At 47.9% G+C, this 19,633-nt stretch overlaps 1 protein-coding gene across 5 annotated transcripts in view; it reads left to right on the top strand.

The window, feature by feature from the left end:
* Positions 1 to 19,633, top strand: part of DTX2 (deltex E3 ubiquitin ligase 2) — a 62,469-nt gene that overhangs the window by 15,405 nt on the left and 27,431 nt on the right. For all 5 annotated transcript variants that reach the window (XM_084651014.1, XM_084651013.1, XM_084651012.1 and 2 more), the window contains exons 4-5: positions 2,044 to 2,638; positions 17,255 to 17,313. In XM_084651014.1, the coding sequence (XP_084507140.1) occupies positions 2,044 to 2,638; positions 17,255 to 17,313 (654 nt within the window). The remainder of the gene's footprint in view (positions 1 to 2,043; positions 2,639 to 17,254; positions 17,314 to 19,633) is intronic.

Below are 19,633 nucleotides of genomic sequence, written 5' to 3'. Positions count from 1 at the left end.
TCTGACCCACTAGGATTTCCAAGCCTGATGTTTGAGCTACAAGGGCCCTGGGGAAGTTACTAGAGCACCTTTCCTTTCAGTATTCTAGCTCTTAAGTAGCGTTGGTCACATGTTGTCTCTTGTCATGGAGCTTGCTATTAAAGGGTCAATATTCCGTCGGTACAGCAAAGTAAACTGAGAGCAGTCAGTGCTCTTGTACGGAGCAGGTCACTTGCTGAGCTAACCTCTGAAGCAGTGATCTGTAACTTCCTAAGCCCCCAGGGCCACAGAATCAATTTCCGTAATACGCTAGAGGACCACAAAACAGCCGTCATGTGAGATACTGAAGTCCTATTACTTGGAGATAGTGCTTTAAAGTAATCATGAAACTTTTTTTCATATGGACACATGTAATGGGGTATGTGAGGGGCAGTGTTGTCCAGTGGTCGAGTGAGGACTCCTGGATTCTTTTCCTGTCTAGTCCTGTCATTGACTCGCCTTGGGCAAGTCACTTTGACACCATGCCTTAGTTTCCCCATCATAACGTGGGTACCTCACAGGGTCATGAGGCTTAAGGTTTGCAGAGCATCTGGGCATCCATGGATGACAGGTTCTTGTAAGTCAGGGAGGTCCCCACCCCGCTCTCCCTGCAGCACTCGCAATAGATTATGCTCCATAATCACTTCCTTTATTTTTAACTTATGTAATGAAACCCTGAGGCAGGACTGCACTTACAAACCTAAGCCTTCACTTGAGCCATCTGTTCCTTGGGATGTTCCCTGACCCGCCTGTCCCTTCCTTCTGACTCTTTTACCTTGAAGGAATTCTCAACCTATTATGCGTTGGAGTTGGAGTTAATGACACCCTCCTTATCTGGTTGCCAGAGTGAGTCACTAGAACAGCTCTGCACCTCTGCAAAGGGTCTTGAAGTCAGACACCTGCAAGTCAGATCCCTACAGCCCAACACTGGTCCCAAAGAGAGCAAAATATGATTAGCCAAACGCATTATACCGGAATCCAAACCAAACCTACAGACACCCAGGAGCAATGTAGAAAGAGGCTGACTTTAGGGGAGTTCCCCTGAGACTAAAATGTTCAAATTCATCTAAGTGACTTGGGAAAACGGGACTGAGGAGCCTAAGTGACATAGGCACTTAGGAGGCATTGAAAGTCATTGGGACCGAGGCTCCGACGTGCCTGAGTCACTTAGGCTTGTGAGCCACTTCGGTGCTTTTGAACGTTTTCCCCTGGTGCTTCTCCCTGTACAAGCTCTGTGGCTGCTGAAAAGCCTTCCTCTGTGAATGTGAAGGTTTGCTCATGCCTCCCTGTTTCCCCCCCTTACGCGTGCGTCCCCAAAGACACTAGCACCATGGAGGAGCAGCGCTCTGAGGGCCCCTGGGCTGGTTCAGCCCCTGCTGGGGGAAGCCTTTTTTGCTGACTTTTAATTTCCCCTTTTATTGGTTGGTTTCTATCCTCCTTGAGCAGGTTTTAATAAAAATAACCAGGGGAAATGTGCTTCTCAGGTCACTTTGCGGCTGGGAAGCGGAGCCTTTGATATGTGAGCAGGCTTTAACTCCCTGGTCTAGAATAACCCTTGAACCAGCAACTCCTCTGTGGTTTTGTTCCCCTTCCCTCTGTATGAACAGCTGCTCTCTCTAGACTTCCCAAACTGCTTTCCCAGGTTTGCCTCTGCCTTTCCTTCGGACTGTTGCACACACGTGTGTATGTGTGGGTGCGGTACCTGGCAAAGTGGCCATTTCAAAGCATCTTCTAGGATTGTTCGATCTCTGAAAGACCCACATCTACTAAGCCACCAGACCTGGGTGGTTGGCCCTTTGGTGGTCACTTCAAAAACGTTCCACTGTCCCTTTTGCTTATGATTTCCTACAGTGCCCTAAGGAAGTGGATGCCAAATTCCCATGGGAAGTCAAAGGGAGTTGAGTTCTTGACTCCCATAAGCACTTTCAGAAATCTTGCCCCAGGGTGCCACTTCTCCATAGTTACAGCGTTGCTATGTTTTTTGTGGCTTTGACTGATGTCCAGTGTCTGTTTCTCTTGAACCAGGAACCATGCGATCCGTCCGCAGACACCTCTTCGCTCAAGACTCTGCGGCCGGGCAGGGCATCGTGTGGGAGTGGCAGAATGACGAAGGTGGGTGGTCTCCATACGAGATGAAGATCTGTGTGTTCCTGGAGCAAGCCTTCACGCATGGCCTTCAGCATGTAGACCTGAGCTCCTTGGGCTACAACTACGACATTGATTTTGTATCGCTGGTCCAGGCCAACAAGACCTCCAGGTTCCGACGAGGTATTCAGAGGCGCATGGACACCCCGTATCCAGTGACCCCGGCCTCGGGGCCCCTTCACATGGCAGTGGCTTGTTCTTGTCAACAGTGCTTGTTGAATAGTGGAACTGGCCCTGTCACCACGCGCTATCGGCACTCCATGATAAACCTCCCCAGTTCATCGGCTGTGCCACAGGTTTCCAGTCGGACAGCTGCACTAAGCTCTTCTGGGCTTGGCTTTGTGCCCTATAACAAACCGACCTTGTCTGGAGCCAGGTCAACGCCGAGACTCAATACACAGAGTGCATGGGCGCTGCCTCAGTCCGTGGGAGCCGGAGGCCCAAGCCCAGGACTGTCAGCGTCTAATGGAGTCAGGTACAGAAACTGATTGTGTTTAGGGCCTTTGAGAGAGCATAGTCTAACCTGCTAGAATTTGCCATGTAGCGGGCATTTGAATCCAGACCCATATAACCATGGTTGGATGTGATAAAGAAAAGAAAAAATTGGAGTTTGTGCCCTGTCTGGCAGCTTTGTGATGGATAAAGATGGCCTGGAAGGAGGCTACTGCATTCTCCTTCCCTCTTGTTTTTTCACATCAGAAATCCAGGCCAGATCTTCTCTAGAAGTCTCTATGGGCCCTTGGAGAACTTGGTAGGATTCTGATGTGGCACGTTCCAGGAAGGGAGAGGTGGTGAATGGAAGGGACATGGTTTTATTCAGGCAGTTTAAAACTGAGTTAACACGAAAGCCCCCTGAAAACAGCCAGCTGTAAAAGAGTCGTGTTCAGAACCCCGTCCCTTCACCGAAGGGCCGAGAGTGCTCATGACACGCGTCTGAGACCGCCAGTAAGTCATCCAGGAAAGTCCCTCCTTGATAGCTCTAAGTGTAGTTTTTATGAACCAAAAGTCCTTCCCGGACTTTTTAATCAGCACAAAGAATTTAAAAAAAAAAAAAAAAAATGAGAAAAGGATAAATCCAATGATATTTTTCTTGTGCTGCTCACCTTTGAAGGCACTGAGCCAGATTAATCTCTGGTGTATCTGAGGTCCGGGGAGTGATGCTGCTGACGAATTTGACCCATTATATTCGACAGAGCCTCCAGCTTCATAAGGTTAAATGCTGAGGTCTGCCTGGATAATCAGAGACGCAGTTTGTTCTCCATGTGCTCTGATGCCTGAGTAAGGCTAAGATTTTGTCGCGGAGGTCACGGAATCCATGACTTCGAGACCTCGGTGACATTTTCCACTTCAGCCCCGGGCAGCATGGCTGGAGGTGTCAGCTGGCAGGGGCCCCGCAGCTCCCAGCCGCTGCGGGTAGTGGGGAGACCCTGCAGCTCCGAATGAATGCAGGCAGCAGGGAGCGCCCTTTCTGCAGCTCCCAGCCACCACCGGTGGTGGGGTGGGGGCTTGCAACAGGGGGTCCTCTGCCGCTCCTAGCTGTCTTGGGCGGCAGGGGAGACCCCGCAGCTGGCCGCGGCAGCAGGGGGGACCCAGAAACCCCAGCTGTCATGGGTACTTGGCCCTCCTCACTTCCCTTTTCATAGAATCGTAGAATATCAGGGATGGAAGGGACCTCAAGAGGTCATCTAGTCCAACCCCCTGCTCAAAGCAGGACCAATCCCCAACTAAATCATCCCAGCCACGGCTTTGTCAAGCCTGACCTTAAAAACCTCTAAGGGTGGAGATTCCACCACCTCCCTAGGTAACGCATTCCAGTGTTTCACCACCCTCCTTGTGAAAAAGTTTTTCCTAATATCCAACCTAGACCTCCCCCACAGCAACTTGAGACCATTGCTCCTTGTTCTGTCATCAGCTACCACTGAGAACAGCCTAGATCCATCCTCTTTGGAACCCCCTTTCAGGTAATTGAAAGCAGCTATCGAATCCCCGCTTATTCTTCTCTTCCACAGACTAAACAATCCCAGTTCCCTCAGCCTCTTCTCATAAATCATGTGTTCCAGTCCCCTAATCGTTTTTGTTGCCCTCTCCTGGACTCTTTTTTTCCAATTTTTCCACATCCTTCTTGTAGTGTGGGGCCCAAAACTGGACGCAGTACTCCAGATGAGGCCTCACCAATGTCGAATAGAGGGGAACAATCACGTCCCTCGATCTCCTGGCAATGCCCCTACTTATACAGCCCAAAATGCCATTGGTCTTCTTGGCAACAAGGGCACGCTGTTGACTCCTGTCCAGCTTCTCGTCCACTGTAACCCCTAGGTCCTTTTCTGCAGAACTGCTGCTGAGTCGCTCGGTCCCTAGTCTGTAGCGGTGCATGGGATTCTTCCGTCCTAAGGGCAGAGTCATAGTTATTTCTAATAAAAGTCAGGAACAGGTCACGTGGATTTTTGGTCATTGCCGGTGACCTCTCTGTGACTTTTACTAAAAAATAATCATGACAGAATCTTAGCCTTTGCCATGAGCAGCGTCTGTCTGACGTGGTAGGACTGGAAGCACAGCAAAAACGTCACTTTTTGAAAAAACGATCGGAGGCTGGCTGCTTGGGGCTTCTGTTTTCTCCCCTTTCCACTGAGGTCACTCTCTGGTGGGGGCTTATGGACAGCTTCCGAATGTTTTCAAGGGAGTAGCCTAGGTGGAACAGAAGTGTTGCGCTTGGTTCCGTGTCCTTTCAAAGGATTTGGCCTCACTTGATTCTGCTTGGCTGCAGTCCTCCCCACTGAACAGAGTTCTGTTCATGCGACAGCCACCACTCACTTGGCTGTTCCCTGACACAGGTGAGACAGGTTTCCATCTTGTGGTGAAAGGGGGCTCTTAGCTATGTCTCCTGAACGGGGCTACAGCCCGGCAAAGGGAACCGTGTGGGGGACATGTTTGGTTCCTGCCTATGCTACAAGATGCGTGTTTCAATGAGTGTTGCGGCTATGCTGGAGACGGGGCGACTGTGTTGTAACGGGGTGCAGAGGTGGGTGCAGGAGTTCTTATCGATCATTTCACATTGTTCTGCCTTTAACAGCTGCCCCATTTCTGTGTCATGGTGTCACATTTCTGGGAGCGGCTCAGCTGCTGTGTTCATGCCCGTTTCCCAGGAAAGCAAGGAAGCTGAGCGTGCTCTCTCTGCTGTTTATCTGTTAAGGGAGGGACGAGACTCCAGTGTGTACCTGACCTGATAAATGTCTGTAAACTGCCAAGTGCGCACCTCTCAGCCCTGTTCTCTGCTTGCTTCCTCTCTGGGTTGTAGTGTGACACGGACCTTTTGTGCCACATGCCATGTTTGCTCCCTCCCAGCAGCAGAAGTGTCAGCCAGACTCACTTCCACAAGTGGAACAAGCGGATGTCCTCCTTTCTTCAAAACCGTTCTGGCCTGCATAGGGGTCTTTCCCTTTACAAATAGTCACAAGGGTAGCAGCAGTAAGAGGTGGATTGTTAGTTGGAATGCACCTTTCATTCAAAGCGCTCAAAGTGTTTTGCAAACAGAGAAGAGCTGAGACCGCAAATCCCTCCTGTCCCGGAGGTAGATATACATTCCAGTTTACAAATTGGGGAAACTGAGGCACAGGTGGGCCTTCCCCAGGGTCACACAGCGAGTCAGTCACAAGAGTCAGGAATACACTCTAGGGGTTTATCGACACTTTAAAATAATAATAATAATAATAAAAGCCTGCAGTAGCGAGATTCAGCTCGGAGCCGGAGTTGTCTATTGGGCTAAAAATAGCAGGTTGGAGTTGGAGCCCAGGCTCTGAAACCCAGTGAGCAGGGTGGGTCTCCGAGCCCAGGCTCCAGTCCAAGCTTGAATATCTACAATACTATTCTTAGCTCTGCAAGCCCTAGTCAGTGGATCCAGGCTCTGAGACTGTACCACCAGGTGTGTGTGTTTGGTTTTTTTTGCAGTGTAGACAAACCCTGAGACTCACTGGCTGGGGTGTGTTTTTGCAGTGTAGAGGTACTCCAGATCTCCTGACTATTGTTGCACTTGTATGTAGCTTGTGTGGTGCCTTTGTGCTTCATGATACTTCAGCTCCTCCACCCATCAACAAATAATGTCTCCCGTCCTCTCAAGCTACAGAACAAATAAGGAAGCATTGAAAGTGGGAATGATTCCCTAATTCTCTACACAAAGCTATTCCTGATGGACAATCAAATTGAGTTGAAAGGAAAACTCCAGTGTAATGTGATCACTGCATCAAACTGCAGAGCTCAGTTGATCACTAAATAATGTTTCTTTAAAGCTCACGAAAGCTTATGCTCTAATAAATTGGTTAGTCTCTAAGGTGCCACAAGTCCTCCTTTTCTTTTTGCGAATACAGACTAACACGGCTGTTACTCTGAAAGGTGCAATTTACACTCCTAAAAAGAAGTACTTGTGGCACCTTAGAGACTAACAAGTTTATTTGAGCATAAGCTTTCGTGAGCTACAGCTCACTTCATCGGATGCATCCGATGAAGTGAACTGTAGCTCACGAAAGCTTATGCTCAAATAAACTTGTTAGTCTCTAAGGTGCCACAAGTCCCCCTTTTCTTTTTGCCGGTACAGACTAACCCGGCTGCTACTCTGAAACTTAACACTCCTAGAAGAAGCTGCTGTCTCAGCAACCTTGTGGTGCAAAATCAGATTGAGAGAATTCATGTCCCATTGGAAAGCATTAGGAAGTCAGGGGGCTCATTTCCAGCTGAATCTTGGAAGTGTTCTCGTTTCTCTGTGCTTTCTAAAGAGCTGAATTTTCTCAGTCCTACTATGCATCATTTGGCTGGGCTTCAAGCGGGGAAGCACAGTATGGTATCATGTGCACTCCCCCAGTAGTGGAGAGGATGGCTGGATAGCAATCCCAAAATAATGGCAGGCAGCGATTTCTGAAAACTGTTTCGGAAATTAAACTGTTATCTGTCCAGCTGTTTTGGGCATTGTCCAGAAACCTCTGCAGGTTTGCCGTTTACAAATTGTCATTTATCTATATGTAAAAAATAGAATTGTTGGTTATACAAAAGACCATGGTTTGTACGCTTTGCTGCAAGGACTGCCTCAGTTCATAGGTGAGTTTGTTACCGTTGCATTCCATCTCTCCGCACTGCTTGCTTTCTGCGCAATAAAACAGAAGAAACCTGCTTGGCCTGCCTGATTAGTCGGTTTCAGATACTTGAAAGGTGCAGTCTGCACGGTCTGACGATCACAATGCCAGGACCCAGGCAATGACTCCAAAGGGTTCTCTTTGGCTCTCTGGCTGCTTTCTTTCCTCTCTCCGCAACTCCCCTGCCCCCAGGAAAATGCAAAGAACTCCTTTGGAACTGGGTTGGAAGTCAAGAGACTTTGGGTCTTTTCCCAGTTCTGCCATTGAGTTTCTGTGTGGCCTTGGGAAGTCACCTCACCACACTGTGCCTCGGTTTCCTCATTTTCCAGATGAGGATAATGTTGACCTTCCTCTGTAAAATGCTTGAAGATATATAAATGAAAAGCACTAAATATTGTTGGCTCTTAGATCTGTGCTTTAAAAAGGAAATTACCAAAACTAGGACTAATGGAAATGTTTTTGTGACTATTTTTTGTCTGATTTCCAGTGACGACAATTCCCTGTTGTGGATTTTAACCTCACCTAGCAGCATTTACAAAGCTGGTTGTGGACAGGACACGTGATTTATCTATGGGCCTGATCCTGCAAAGTATTACTCATGTAGCTGTTACTCATGTGAGTGGCCTCATGGAAAGAAAGTGGGAGAACTTCATGTCCAGTGAAAGTTTGCCAGAGCCCATGTGTTTGTAAAGTGCTGCGTACATTTACAGAGCTATGTGTGTTTCACTGTAATAACCCAGACACTGGAACATCGTGTGTGTGCAGGAGAATCTGACCATGAACCTGCTAGTTCCCTGTACTAGTTTAATTGTCCAGGTTGATCCAGTGTAAAAATATAAACAACATGAAGGTTGAATAGTCTATAGGACTTTTAAAGTGCTTTGTATTGTTAATACAAGAGGATGGTAGTAAGAGGGATTTGAATGTTTTTTCAAATTATTTTGAGCCTCGGTGTCCTGATTTTAAAAAGAAACATTTACTCTGATTTCTAATATTGCAGTATTATATTTTACATTCAGATGAGACATTTACAGATGAAGCCCTGTCTGAACATCAAATATCTCTAGCATTTTGCATAAGAGGAAAAGATTCTTCCTGTCCCAAATTCCCCTTTTGTTTCCAAACTACTCCACAGTGCTCTAGGCTATTGGCCTAGCTGGCTGCTGGCTTTCCTCCCCAGAGGTGGCTACATTTCAGTGGTGCATTTATATTTATATGTAGTTTGCGAAGTGCATGCTGATCCTTGGGGAAGGAGGCTTTAGGAATGAACAGATAGGCACTGAAGACAGACCTTCCCTAAGAATAAGTTAGGTACTAGGTGGTGTGAGCTCTTTGTGGGGTAAGGGCTGCCGTGAAATCAAGCAGGGGGAATAACTGATTCCAGATCATCCTCAATTCTGCAACCTCTGTGGATTTGTGCAAGCAAAGACAGGCATTCCTCTGGAAGAATACAACCCCTCTCATGTGTCTCCTGGGCTACTGTTTCCTGTACTAAACACACAGCCAGTTTGGAAACACTGGTTCACAAACAGAACCAAACTGTTCTGTCATCTCAGGTGTATTAAGGGATGCTCAGATTAGCTAGCTCCTAACTAATATGCTTTGTCACTGATGCTGGACTGGATTGATTCTTAATCCACACCGAGCAGCATAGTACCAGAGTGCCCTAAGAGCCATTGCATTTCCTTCTCTTTCCCATGTGGACTAAGCTTTTGGGCAGTTTTCAGTTGGGCCCTGGTTAGGATTTGGACTGTGAGTCCCACATTCCTGGAGGGCCAAAGGGCTGTGAGCTGTTAGTGTATTGAAGGTGGCTTTGGAGATGGGTGCCCATCGGTGAAGTAATGAAACTTGCTGACTTTACTTGCAGACAGTGTGGTGCCCACTACATTCACAATAATCCGTGGCCCATTAAGCCTTTCAGAGGCTGCAGAGGGGTTAGTTGATCAGGCATCTGCTGGGAACAATGCAACACCACAGGGAATGTGGCTTATTCTCTCAGGGTGAGGTGTGGGAGAGACTAGACACACCTGCAAAATATGAGGCAGGAGTGGTCCTACCTGCAGACTATGAAATCTGCCTTTGTGGTTTGACCCTCCTGCCTGCTTGCTCAATTTCTGATCACTGTCTGGCTGTTAAAGATTCAATGCATGGAGCAGGAGAGAGCCACTTGACATTGCTGTGGGGAGATCGTCAGACTCACTTTCTGTGGGACTGGAACTTGGTGTGGAGGGTGAGAGTTTTGTTGGCTGCCTTCACCCTGTGAGCTTCTGGCTGTGGAGGTTTCTGCCTTAGCTGTGGGGTGGGTTTGTTTGTTTTTGGGCGGAGGGGGTGGGGGAACAGTATCTAATATTAGCCTGTATCCTAGCCGTACCCTTGTCATTTGTTTCCTGTGCACTCCATGTGAAATTCACTTGAAAAGCTATTCCTTTATTTGATGCTGGCAGATGTCTGTCAGTAGAGCTGGGGGAGACTTTAGGGAGGGTCCAGAGACTGTGCTCTTACACTCCTCCCCCCATCAGTGCAACATTGGAGGAGCAAGCTGAAACCCTGTGAATCAGGAAAGGATGGGCAGTGCAAATCTTTGTGTCAGATGTTGATTCTGGATGCCTTGTGGCCTCCTCCTGACTCTGGATTTTAAATCTCTGGGAGTTTTCTTGTATTCTCTCTTCCCCTCCCGCTTCTGACCCTACACACACGAATTCAAAGGGAAGAGGGACAGTGAGGGTAATTTTGGCCTTAAGTAGCAGCAACTATAGAAGGCAGGCTGTTAAAGGGACAATTTCACCCCTAGCAGACAGCCCTGGATGACTTTTCCCTTTCTTTCCACATGATGGACTTGAGTCGGAAGTCCAGTTAATTATTCCTGTCCGGGGTTCTTTTCTCTGGCTTGTGAAATTCCATTTTCCAACAGAAAATATTCTAATACCCATGCATTAGAGGAAACCTGAGCAGCCGACTCTCACAATGTGTTTCATTTTACTTTTAGCTGTGACATTCCTGGGTTACTTTATACACTAGATTTCCCCCCCTCTCCCCTTTTCCCTCCTCAGCTAGGGTTTGTTTCTACAAAACGTTTCTTCTTTTCTTCCCTCACAGTCCATATGCCTCTCCTCCTTTGTCGTTTGTACATTTCAGGGAAATGTTAGTGTTTGTGGCTGATTCAGTGTCAGTGAAAATGAGACTAATTACCCTGGCAAGAGCTGGGTGTCTGTGTGAGCTTCCAACACAGAGGTCGTCTGATGCATCTCCGTTGTGACGTACCCTTGCCAGTTTTGTAGTCCACGCTCAGAGGCCCGACCGTTCTGATGACAGTTCTGAGTCTGGGTTTTGTGACCCTGACCTGTCTGTGCAAGGGGCAGTGAAAAGTTTGAGGTCTCCAGAGCAACCACCCAATGAACAGCTTTGCCCTCCTTTCCTCTCTGGGTATTTCCTGTCCAAAGACTTGTCTACACGGGGAGGGGAGCCCTCGGCAAAGTTAATGCGAGCGAACGAAAGTGTGAATTTAAAGTGGATGAGTTAAATCACATTAAACCCCTGTGTGGATGTTCATATTCAGAATTAAAGTGGCCGCAGTTCAGTGTAGCTTTAATTGAATGTAACTGAATTGAGGAATAGGCAGAACTGCAACCATGTGTCACCCCTGGAGGATATCTAGGACTGAAACACAATTATAATGTGAATTTCTCTCTACACTGGCAAGAACATGCCATGTTATAATATGGTTTAAATATGAGGTCTGCACTTTTGCAGGAGCAGTTGGCATCGAGCAATGAAATGCATTAATTTTACATTTATCCTGGGCAGTGCAGGTGGGGTCCAACAAAGTTTTTCAAAGGTAGATTAAATTCCTGATTCCCTTGAGTCTTTGATAGATCAAGGTAATTACAGAGAGGAGCAGGAAACAGTATGGCCCAATAGGTAGGGCACTGGATTGGAACTCAGGAGACGGGGGGGGGGGTTCAATTCTTGGCCCTGCCACTACCCTGCTGGGTTGCCTTTGGGAGTCATTTCACTTCTCTGTGCCTTATTTTCCCATCTGTAACATGGGGGTGGGGACGCCGACCTTCTTTTGCAAAGCACTTTGAACCTCTGCAGCTGAAACATCGCTCTGTAAGAATGGTGTATTTTATTATTCCCACTGCCAGCTGGATGTGTAGCAGAGAGAAACTACAATACAGTCAGTGCCTTCCAACTGCTGGTGCCGTGGGCCTGTTGTGAGCTTAGGTGCTTTCTGAAGATAACACCAGGAATGGGAAAGGGTGTATTTCAAAGTGATGGGAACCGCAGCGTAATAATGCTCTTTGCATCACTCTGGTTAATTACAGAGAAGAATAAATCGCTGAAGTTTGGTAAGAAGTGTCCTTGGCGTAATAAAAGACGATCTAACACTGCTGCAGGAAGCTGCTCGACAATGTAATAATTATAAAGTGGACCAAAGTAATCCCTGGTGTAACTCCATTAATGTCGCTGAAATTAAACCAAGGGTAGCTCTGGCCCCAAATGTTGAGTTCAGCAGCATGTGGTAGCAGGAGGCTTTCATAGCTGTAAGCTAGTTTCTGTGTTTAAAATCAAAGGGGGGTGAGTTTACAGTGGTTTGACATGCACAGTATTTGCAGATTATGGGTGTGGTGCTGAATAGTGACTTTACTGGAAGTGGGTAGATGCTCGATCCTGACAAATGCTGAACGCTATGTGAGAAACAGCAGGGCCTAGTGGCTAGGGCAAGGCGGAGGGAATCAGTAGGGCTGGGTTCTATTCCTGCTCTGCAACTTTCTCTCTTTCCCCTCCCACCGATTCACCTGTCTTGTCTGTAGACAAGGAGGTAAATTCTTTAGGGCAGGGACTTTCTCACTGTGTGTGTATAGCACAGTGGAGCCCTGATCTCAGCTGAGATACAAAGAGTAACAAACCACTTTCTATTGTTTCCCATTTTGTTTAAAAAAAAACAAAAAACCTAAAGAAATCTAGCTAAGTGTGATGTTAATTCTGTGAAGTGGGAGTCCAGAATTTTCATCATACCCAGCCATGTGGCCTCACATGAGCAGGTGACTTTATTCCTGCTGTTGCTCAGGATTAACTGCTCACAGTCCATGGGTGCAGCTGGGAGGTTTGATTCGCTCAAGCTAGCCTGCCAAGAGCAGCTAGTCTTGGACTAGCCACCTGCGCTCAGACCCAGGGGGCTGGGCAGGCTTTGCCTTGGGCAGAGATCCATGCCCCTGTTTTCAGGGCACTAGCCTGAGCGCAGCTAGTGCGAGTCTGTCTACTCGGGCCTATGTCATGTCCCCATTATAGCCAAGCTAAATTATTGCAGTGAATCCTTCCTGTTTGTGCCACAGTAAAAACAGTTCTGCAGCTGTTCAGGCTTCTGCTTGACGGGCCTCCACCATCACTCTACGAGCAGCTGTTTGTTCAGGCAGGTGGTGCAAAATGATCATGCATCTGCCAAACATAAGAGAACTATTGTACTTGAAAGGCCTTGGAGGTGTTTGACTTTGGGGTTTTAATCCAAGCTTTAAGCTTTACCGTTCCCCAGCCTGGCATTGTTTTGGTTAGAAACATGTGGGTCAAATCCCAGTGGAGCGTAGACATGGCCTACGCCAACAGGAGGGGTTCTCCCATCGGCGTGGGTAATCTACCCCCTGAGAGGTGGATAGCTTTAGCACTGTCCATATGGGGATTTAGGTCAGTTTAATTATCCTTCAGAGGGGTATTGCTACGCACTGCTTTCCTAATGCTCTTTAGGGAAGTGTCTGTGTCCTGAGCATTAGCAAGGGGCTGCCTCAGCGAGGGGAGTGGGCCCACATTTCCCCCCTCCCTGGGAACATGCCCTGCTTCACAGAGGTGCGGTGAGGATAGCTGCGTTAAAGGCAGGGAGGGGCTCCACTTCTGTGGTGACGGGGGCTGCAGTACTTTGACTGGATAGAGGGTGATACAAACCCCGAGCATTAGGCATGTTAGTGGGAGTTGCCCAACTTTTGCATGTAGTCTTTTGCCCAGAGTCATTTCCACTCAGGTGTCATGGGAGTAAAATCCACTCTGTCCTAAACAGGCAATTGCAGACCTTTCCATTTAGAAATGGATGTTAAAGACAGTCTGATTTCTTCCCCAGTGTTTCTGTCCCTGCAAGGAAGGAGGTACAGCCGTGTTGTCATGTCTGTGTTTTTCTCTTTGAGCAGGTGTGTGTGTGTGGCAGATGCTTTACTTGGTCAGAACTACTTAGTTTAGGTCAAACCAAGTCAGCTCTTCTTGTGCCAAGGTAGACAGAGGGGCTGTAAAATAAGGGCTCTTAAAACAAAGATGCTGCTGAAATAACATTGAGTAATCTCATGCCAAGGCCTCTCTTTCTCGTGCAGCTTCAGACAAGCGTCTGGAAAGTCTGGTGAGCCATATCGGTGTGCGGGCATCTGTCGGAGACATGGACCGAGGGAAATACGGCTCCGTGGGCTTGACTGTGTCAGCAGATGAGAGGAGTTTTTGAGGGGTGTTTCCTGCCCAAAAAAATGACTTCTGCTGTAGCTCCATTTATGGGAGCAATGGCTGCTACCAGCAGGATCTGTTCCCAGCAGATCCATCCCGCTCCCCTTTGCCCCACTCCTTAACATCTTGTGTAGCCAAATGACAAAAGGCTCCCAATTCATTTCACTGCACCCCGTCAGCTTGGTCAGCTGGCTTGCCCTGTGGTTCTCAGATCTAGGGTCAATCTTTGGTGAGTGGCTCACTGGCACCTTTTTTGCATACACAAAGCTTTATACCCAGGACTGTGGCTTTGAATATACCCGCAAAACCATGTGGTGAGGAGTCTACCCCGCAACAGGACCCATCACTTCCCTCCATTTCACCAGGCTTGGGTCTGTGACCCTAAGAGAGAAAATACGTACTAGGCACAGGAGATGCGTTCTTCCTGCTGTGAAATCCCAAGGTCACTTGTCGTTTCATGAGGGCCCTGACTCCTGCAGTGGTTGAGCAGTATGAGAAACATCCGTGCCTACTCTTGCAAAGCATGGTTTGTCTAGGCTCCCGGCTTGTCGTCGGCATCCAGCACACGATTTGAGCACAGATTACCCAATGTGCCACCCTTCTGTATACCGTAGCAGTGACAGGAAACCTCGATATATTTGTTCCAGTTGAGGGATTTTGCTTCTGCTTTGCAGGGGGTAGTGGTGCTTTCACCAGTTCAGCTACTCAGTGGATACCTGGTATCTGCATTACTTGGTCTCTCCTTAGCTGGCAAAAATGGGACATGCAGTTCACCCCCAGTGCCCACGAATGCAGGGCAGTAAAAACACCCGAGCCCTGCTACTCTTGAGCTTCCAGTGTTGTTCCCACCACTGAAGTTGCACTTACGAGGAATTACACACGAGGCACCTCTGCTGCTCTCTCTCATCTGCAGAGGCCTCTCTGGAGCTTTTTAGTACTCTTGCAGACGGGGAGGAGAGCTATGCTGTTCTTGTGTCATTCCCTGAAGACGCACCTTGTAAGAGAGCCTCACTTATCCACCCACCTTCCCTGCAGAGCCAAGGAGTTGGTTGTATTCTTTAATGTTTTCTGCCGTTCACAAGAAGGACAAAAAGGGAAGTGATAGCACTAGAATCTGCAACTCCCCACTCAGCACGAGGGACAAACTGGACTAGCGTGTGTGTGTGTAATGATATGGAGACGCAGTGAAGCGGGAGATAACTCCAGCCAGAATAGCGAAGCTGGGGGGATTTCCAGCCGTCATGTGCTGGGATCACGGACCCAAACCTTAGAACTTGAGAGAACAGATCTTCTGGGTGGGACGTCACTCTGTCCTGTGTGGTGTTCGGGAGGAAGGAGGTGAGCCGTTTTGGTTCAGGGTTGTCAGCTCAGTGACATTGGCAGAGCGATCCTCAAATTCGCCCTCGCTCATTGAGCCTTGAAAACGTTTGTATTCCGTGTTTGGAACATGAGACGCTTCTTCGCTGTGGCTCTTCTCCTGAGAGACGACCAGGGAGGCGGGTGGTGGTGGGGGGGTGGGGGAAGAGATTGGGTGAGAGAGGAAAGGGAGGGAAAAAAACACCAAGACGACGTACTGCTGGGAAGAGGCCAAATCAGAAGAGAAACGTGAAGAATGAAATGGATTTTAGGGTCTAATCCAAGCCCTTTGCAATCCCTGGGGGCCTTTCCAGGGACTTCGGTGGGCTTTGGATCACGCCCTTAGAGAGAGCAGTGAAGTGATGTGTCATTTGAAAAGACTGAGAAATTCTGGACAACTTAGTGTGAGCGGGGAAAACCCAGTCACTGAAATAACCGGATGGGGAAACACCACGAGGCAGTATTCTGTAGGGCCAGAAGAAAACATTATAATCCTTTCCTCTGACCACCCCCAAAACTCAGGCTACAGCACCTCCACCAGCAAATTCCTGCATCGAGCCCCTGCCCCCGCGTCTCCAGGCGTGTGCGGGAGGAGGAAAAATAGGGGGAGAAAACAGGAAAGTGGGTCTTGAAAGTGATTTTAATAGAGAATCTGCTTTGTGCAGTATTTGGAATCTGATTTTTAATGGCAATCGATCCGATTTCTTTTGGCCTAGAAACAGAAGCTTCTCTTGGTATGTGGGGAGAGGGGGGATCGGTCCGTCCGTCCCAGAGCCACTAGACCACTTTAATGATCTGAGCCCAAGGAGCCTGTGGCCTTTGTGTTTTGTAAACGTGGTGCTGCTGCTTCTTTTGCCCTAATATCCTGTGCAAAATTGCCCCTCCCCTCCATTGTGCTGTGTGCTTGTCTGTTGCTTTCTTCCCTCCACCCCAGAGATGGCTGCATTTCAGTAGTTTGTGATTCCCTGTCGGGCTCTCTTGAGGTGACAGGCACTGTGTAAACACTATTATTGCTCTCTTACATTGCGTGAACCGGGGTTGACTGACTCTCTCATTGAGGCAGAGCATGGCCGCCTGTCCTCCTTGGTTAATACTCCGACCTAGACTGAAGTGGTCTCACAACCCCAGTACCTGAAACATCAGAGCTGGATGTTCCCTTTACATTTATATGGGCCTTGTCTACATGGGATGCTTCCACACAGCAAGCCAGGGTGTGAATCTACTGGGTTATAGCGGGGACTACATGGCCAGCTAGCGTGCTGTAGATTCACACCCTGGTTTGCTGTCCGTGTAGACAAGCCCTTGGTCTCCTTTCCCCACTCCACGTAACCCGAACCCTCTCGCTGTGACCTCTTGTCTCTGTGTGTTTTCAATCTGCTGCCCTCGCTCTCCTTACTAATCCTCGTCGTCAGCAGAACACTCTTCTGTGGCCCATGCCCAGGTATTCCAAATTCACCTTAGTATGAAATTTCATCTTCTTGCCACTGGACGGACACACACACGGACACTCTCTCTCTCTCTCTCTCTCTCTCTCTCTAAATTCCTAAAGGAACTAGGCTGGGATTTCCAAATGGGGTTATCAGACTCAAGGGAAATTGGACATCTAACTCCTTTAGGTCTCTTGGACCTCCCATTGCTTTCCCATTCCCATAACCCAGTGCAGTCCAGTGGATAGGGCCCTTGAGCTAGATTCACACCAGACTTCTGCTGTGACTTTCACCTCCCTGTGCTTCATTTTTCCCCATCTGTAAAATGGTGCTCACCTCCATTGTAAAGTGCTTTGAGATCTGCTGCTGAAAGTCACTATATAAGAGGAGGTTGTATTATTATTATGCAGTGAGATTGCTTTTCTTTTCACTAGCATCGAGAACCATTGCAGCAAGTCACCGGGAGGGTCTAATGCCTTTCTGCCTTTGCTGTATCTCCAGTTGTACTGTGGTACGTACTAGAGAGAAACCTGAATTCTGCAGTGATTGACTTTGTTAGGTACAATGGGAAAATATACCTAACACAAGCACAGTACTCTCCGTGGCCGTTGGACAGAACACCACGTGCCGCTGAATTGCCCCATCTTGTCTGTCATCCATGCAGTGATGTTAAACTTTTTGTTTAGTTGTGTTGTTTTTTTTTCTCCCCAGTGTCCAAAATCTGCCGGTCAAGATGCCCAAGCCCAGCAAAGTGAACCAAGCTTTGGCAGGTAATGACTCCTCCTCAATTATTTGTTTTCTCCCTAGGTTTTTTTCCTTTCCTTTGTAACTTGCTTCCTTACTTAGCCTCTAATAAGAATCTAGAGGGCCCTGTCATGCAGCCAGGGCCTGGCACAGAATAGAGAATAAAGCTAGTGTGTTTGAAAATGTTTAGAAAGTGCACACACCAGCAGCTGGTTGGCTTTTCTCAACCACGTTGCAATAAGTACCTACTTGGCTTTGTATTGCTGTCCTTGCTTTGGTAATAGGGTGGGAACAGTCCCACCCTTGTCTTTCTACAATGCCACAGTGTGTAGACTTGTTACCTATAAGGGCAAAGGCTGACAGAGAGAGGGAGTCAAGCATCTGGAACTTGGTTAGCAATTCTGTAGATGAAGCATGAGTTCTCCTGTAACTGCGGGAGTAAGTAGGAGGAGCTTACATTTGTCGCTGAAGTCTGCAGCTCTGACTCTGAATACTCCCAGGGAGCAGATCTGTTAGGGAAGGAGGAATCCATTTTTACATAGTTGCTTTTCAGAGTAGAATTGCTCCCTGCGACTCTAAATGGCGTTGTCTGGATAATGATCCCACACCCGTGTGGTTTGCAGTGTAAGCACCGCTAGTCTGCGTCCCAGAGGGTGGAACGCTTGCTGGTATGTTTGCCCCCTCTTAATTCAGCTAGTGCACAGCAACTGGAATTCTAGTTTGGGAGCATCTTCTGAAACTGGAGGTTCTGCTGATCACACGATGTCTTCTGCTTACTAATGCAATCCATGCACTTTAACAATAGCACTGCCCTGGGACAGAACTGCCACGAGGCCCATATGGTGGTGTCCGATGACGCCCTCGCATGGCAGGACATCTTTGAGTACATAACAGCACACCCCCCACTCCCATCCTTTGTATTCTGTCTGCTTGGACTGTAAGCTCTTTGAGTGGTGGAGCTCGAGGCGAATGCTCCACAACCTGGGCGTGCCTGTCCTCCAGCGCTGGGGCCGTGTTTGTCGTCGTCTCCATGTCTTATACAGCTAGATAGCACCTCGTGCTCTGTTGGTGCTGTCCAGTTAGTCGTAGCGATTACGTATTGGAAATCATCTAAATGTTCAGCCAAGCATCCGATCCCTCCATCGGCTAGAAATTCTCAAACCTACTTAATGGACATGAGACACTGGGCCGGACTCAGACCTGGTGTAAATGGCTGACCTCAGTTGAGTTTCACCTTTTATACATGCTCTGAATTTGGTTCGTTACTATATGCAGTGACATGTCAAATGGACCCATTCTCTAGACACTGTTACAAAGGAGAGTGTTTCTAGAAAACCCCTGGGTTAACCATATAGAGCCAGATTCAACAAAGCACGTGCTGAAAGGTATTGCTGGATCGGAGCTATGTTAATAACCAGCTGCTGGTATGTTCCGTATATGGGTCATCTGTTCTCAGTTTGGAAGAGGCAATTGGACTGGATGCTTTAATAGAGAAGAACTCCAGGAGGTAACTGGTACCAGCATTTTATCACCACCTTTGTTTAAAAAGCCACTTTTGCAATCAATTCTTCTATTCTTGTTGGAGGCAGGGGGTACAGGAACGAGAATTTTAAAACTTTCAAAATCTCTTTAACTTAAAAATGAGGCCAAGGTCTGTGAGATCACATGTACAGCAGCTGACAAGACGCACACTGCACTACAGGAGTCCAGAAATGCTCCGACTAGGGCATGATCAGTGGGCAAATGCTAGCTTCTAAAAGGCAAACACTCTTCTTGTTTAGACCTGAATCTTTACAGGGCCTGGCTTTGACTGGAGCGGAGGGTGGTAATCTTTAACGGAAGCACCATGCTGCCTTTTGTTCAGTGTGGCAGCCTTTAAAAGGTCTGAGAAGGCTACAGCAGTACACAGTTTTTCTTTTTCAGCAGAAAATCCTTATTCGAACGTGACTGTAAAAGAAGTCACAGGGGAAAGGTGTGGGTAGCTTAACTAGTGTGTGTAAGGAAAGGAAGTGCCTGGGAACATCTATGAAGAGCAGCAGGCAGTGGAGTTCTGGGGACAAGAATACTGAATTTCATCACGGCTTTACTTGACGCGGCCTTTAATTGGTGACCTCTCCTTCCCATCTTATTGGGCTACTGTGTCTTTGGTAACTTTAGGATCTCTCTTTGGAAACTGGAAAAGCCTCCGTTGATCTTGATTCCCCAACTTTTCATGCTTCAGATGACTTAATAAGGCAAAGATCCCCTCCTTGGACACATTCTGAGCTCCGCTGCACGGTTCTCAAACTAGTTTGTTCTGTGGATCGGCTGTGCAGGTTGCTGGAGAACCATAGAGCCAGGGGAGAA

Source organism: Lepidochelys olivacea, assembly GCF_965140295.1.
Source record: "Lepidochelys olivacea isolate rLepOli2 genome assembly, chromosome: 17".
NCBI lineage: Eukaryota > Metazoa > Chordata > Testudines > Cheloniidae > Lepidochelys > Lepidochelys olivacea.
Note: the sequence above shows the minus strand (reverse complement) of the source record. Positions and strands in the feature narration are given on the sequence as shown.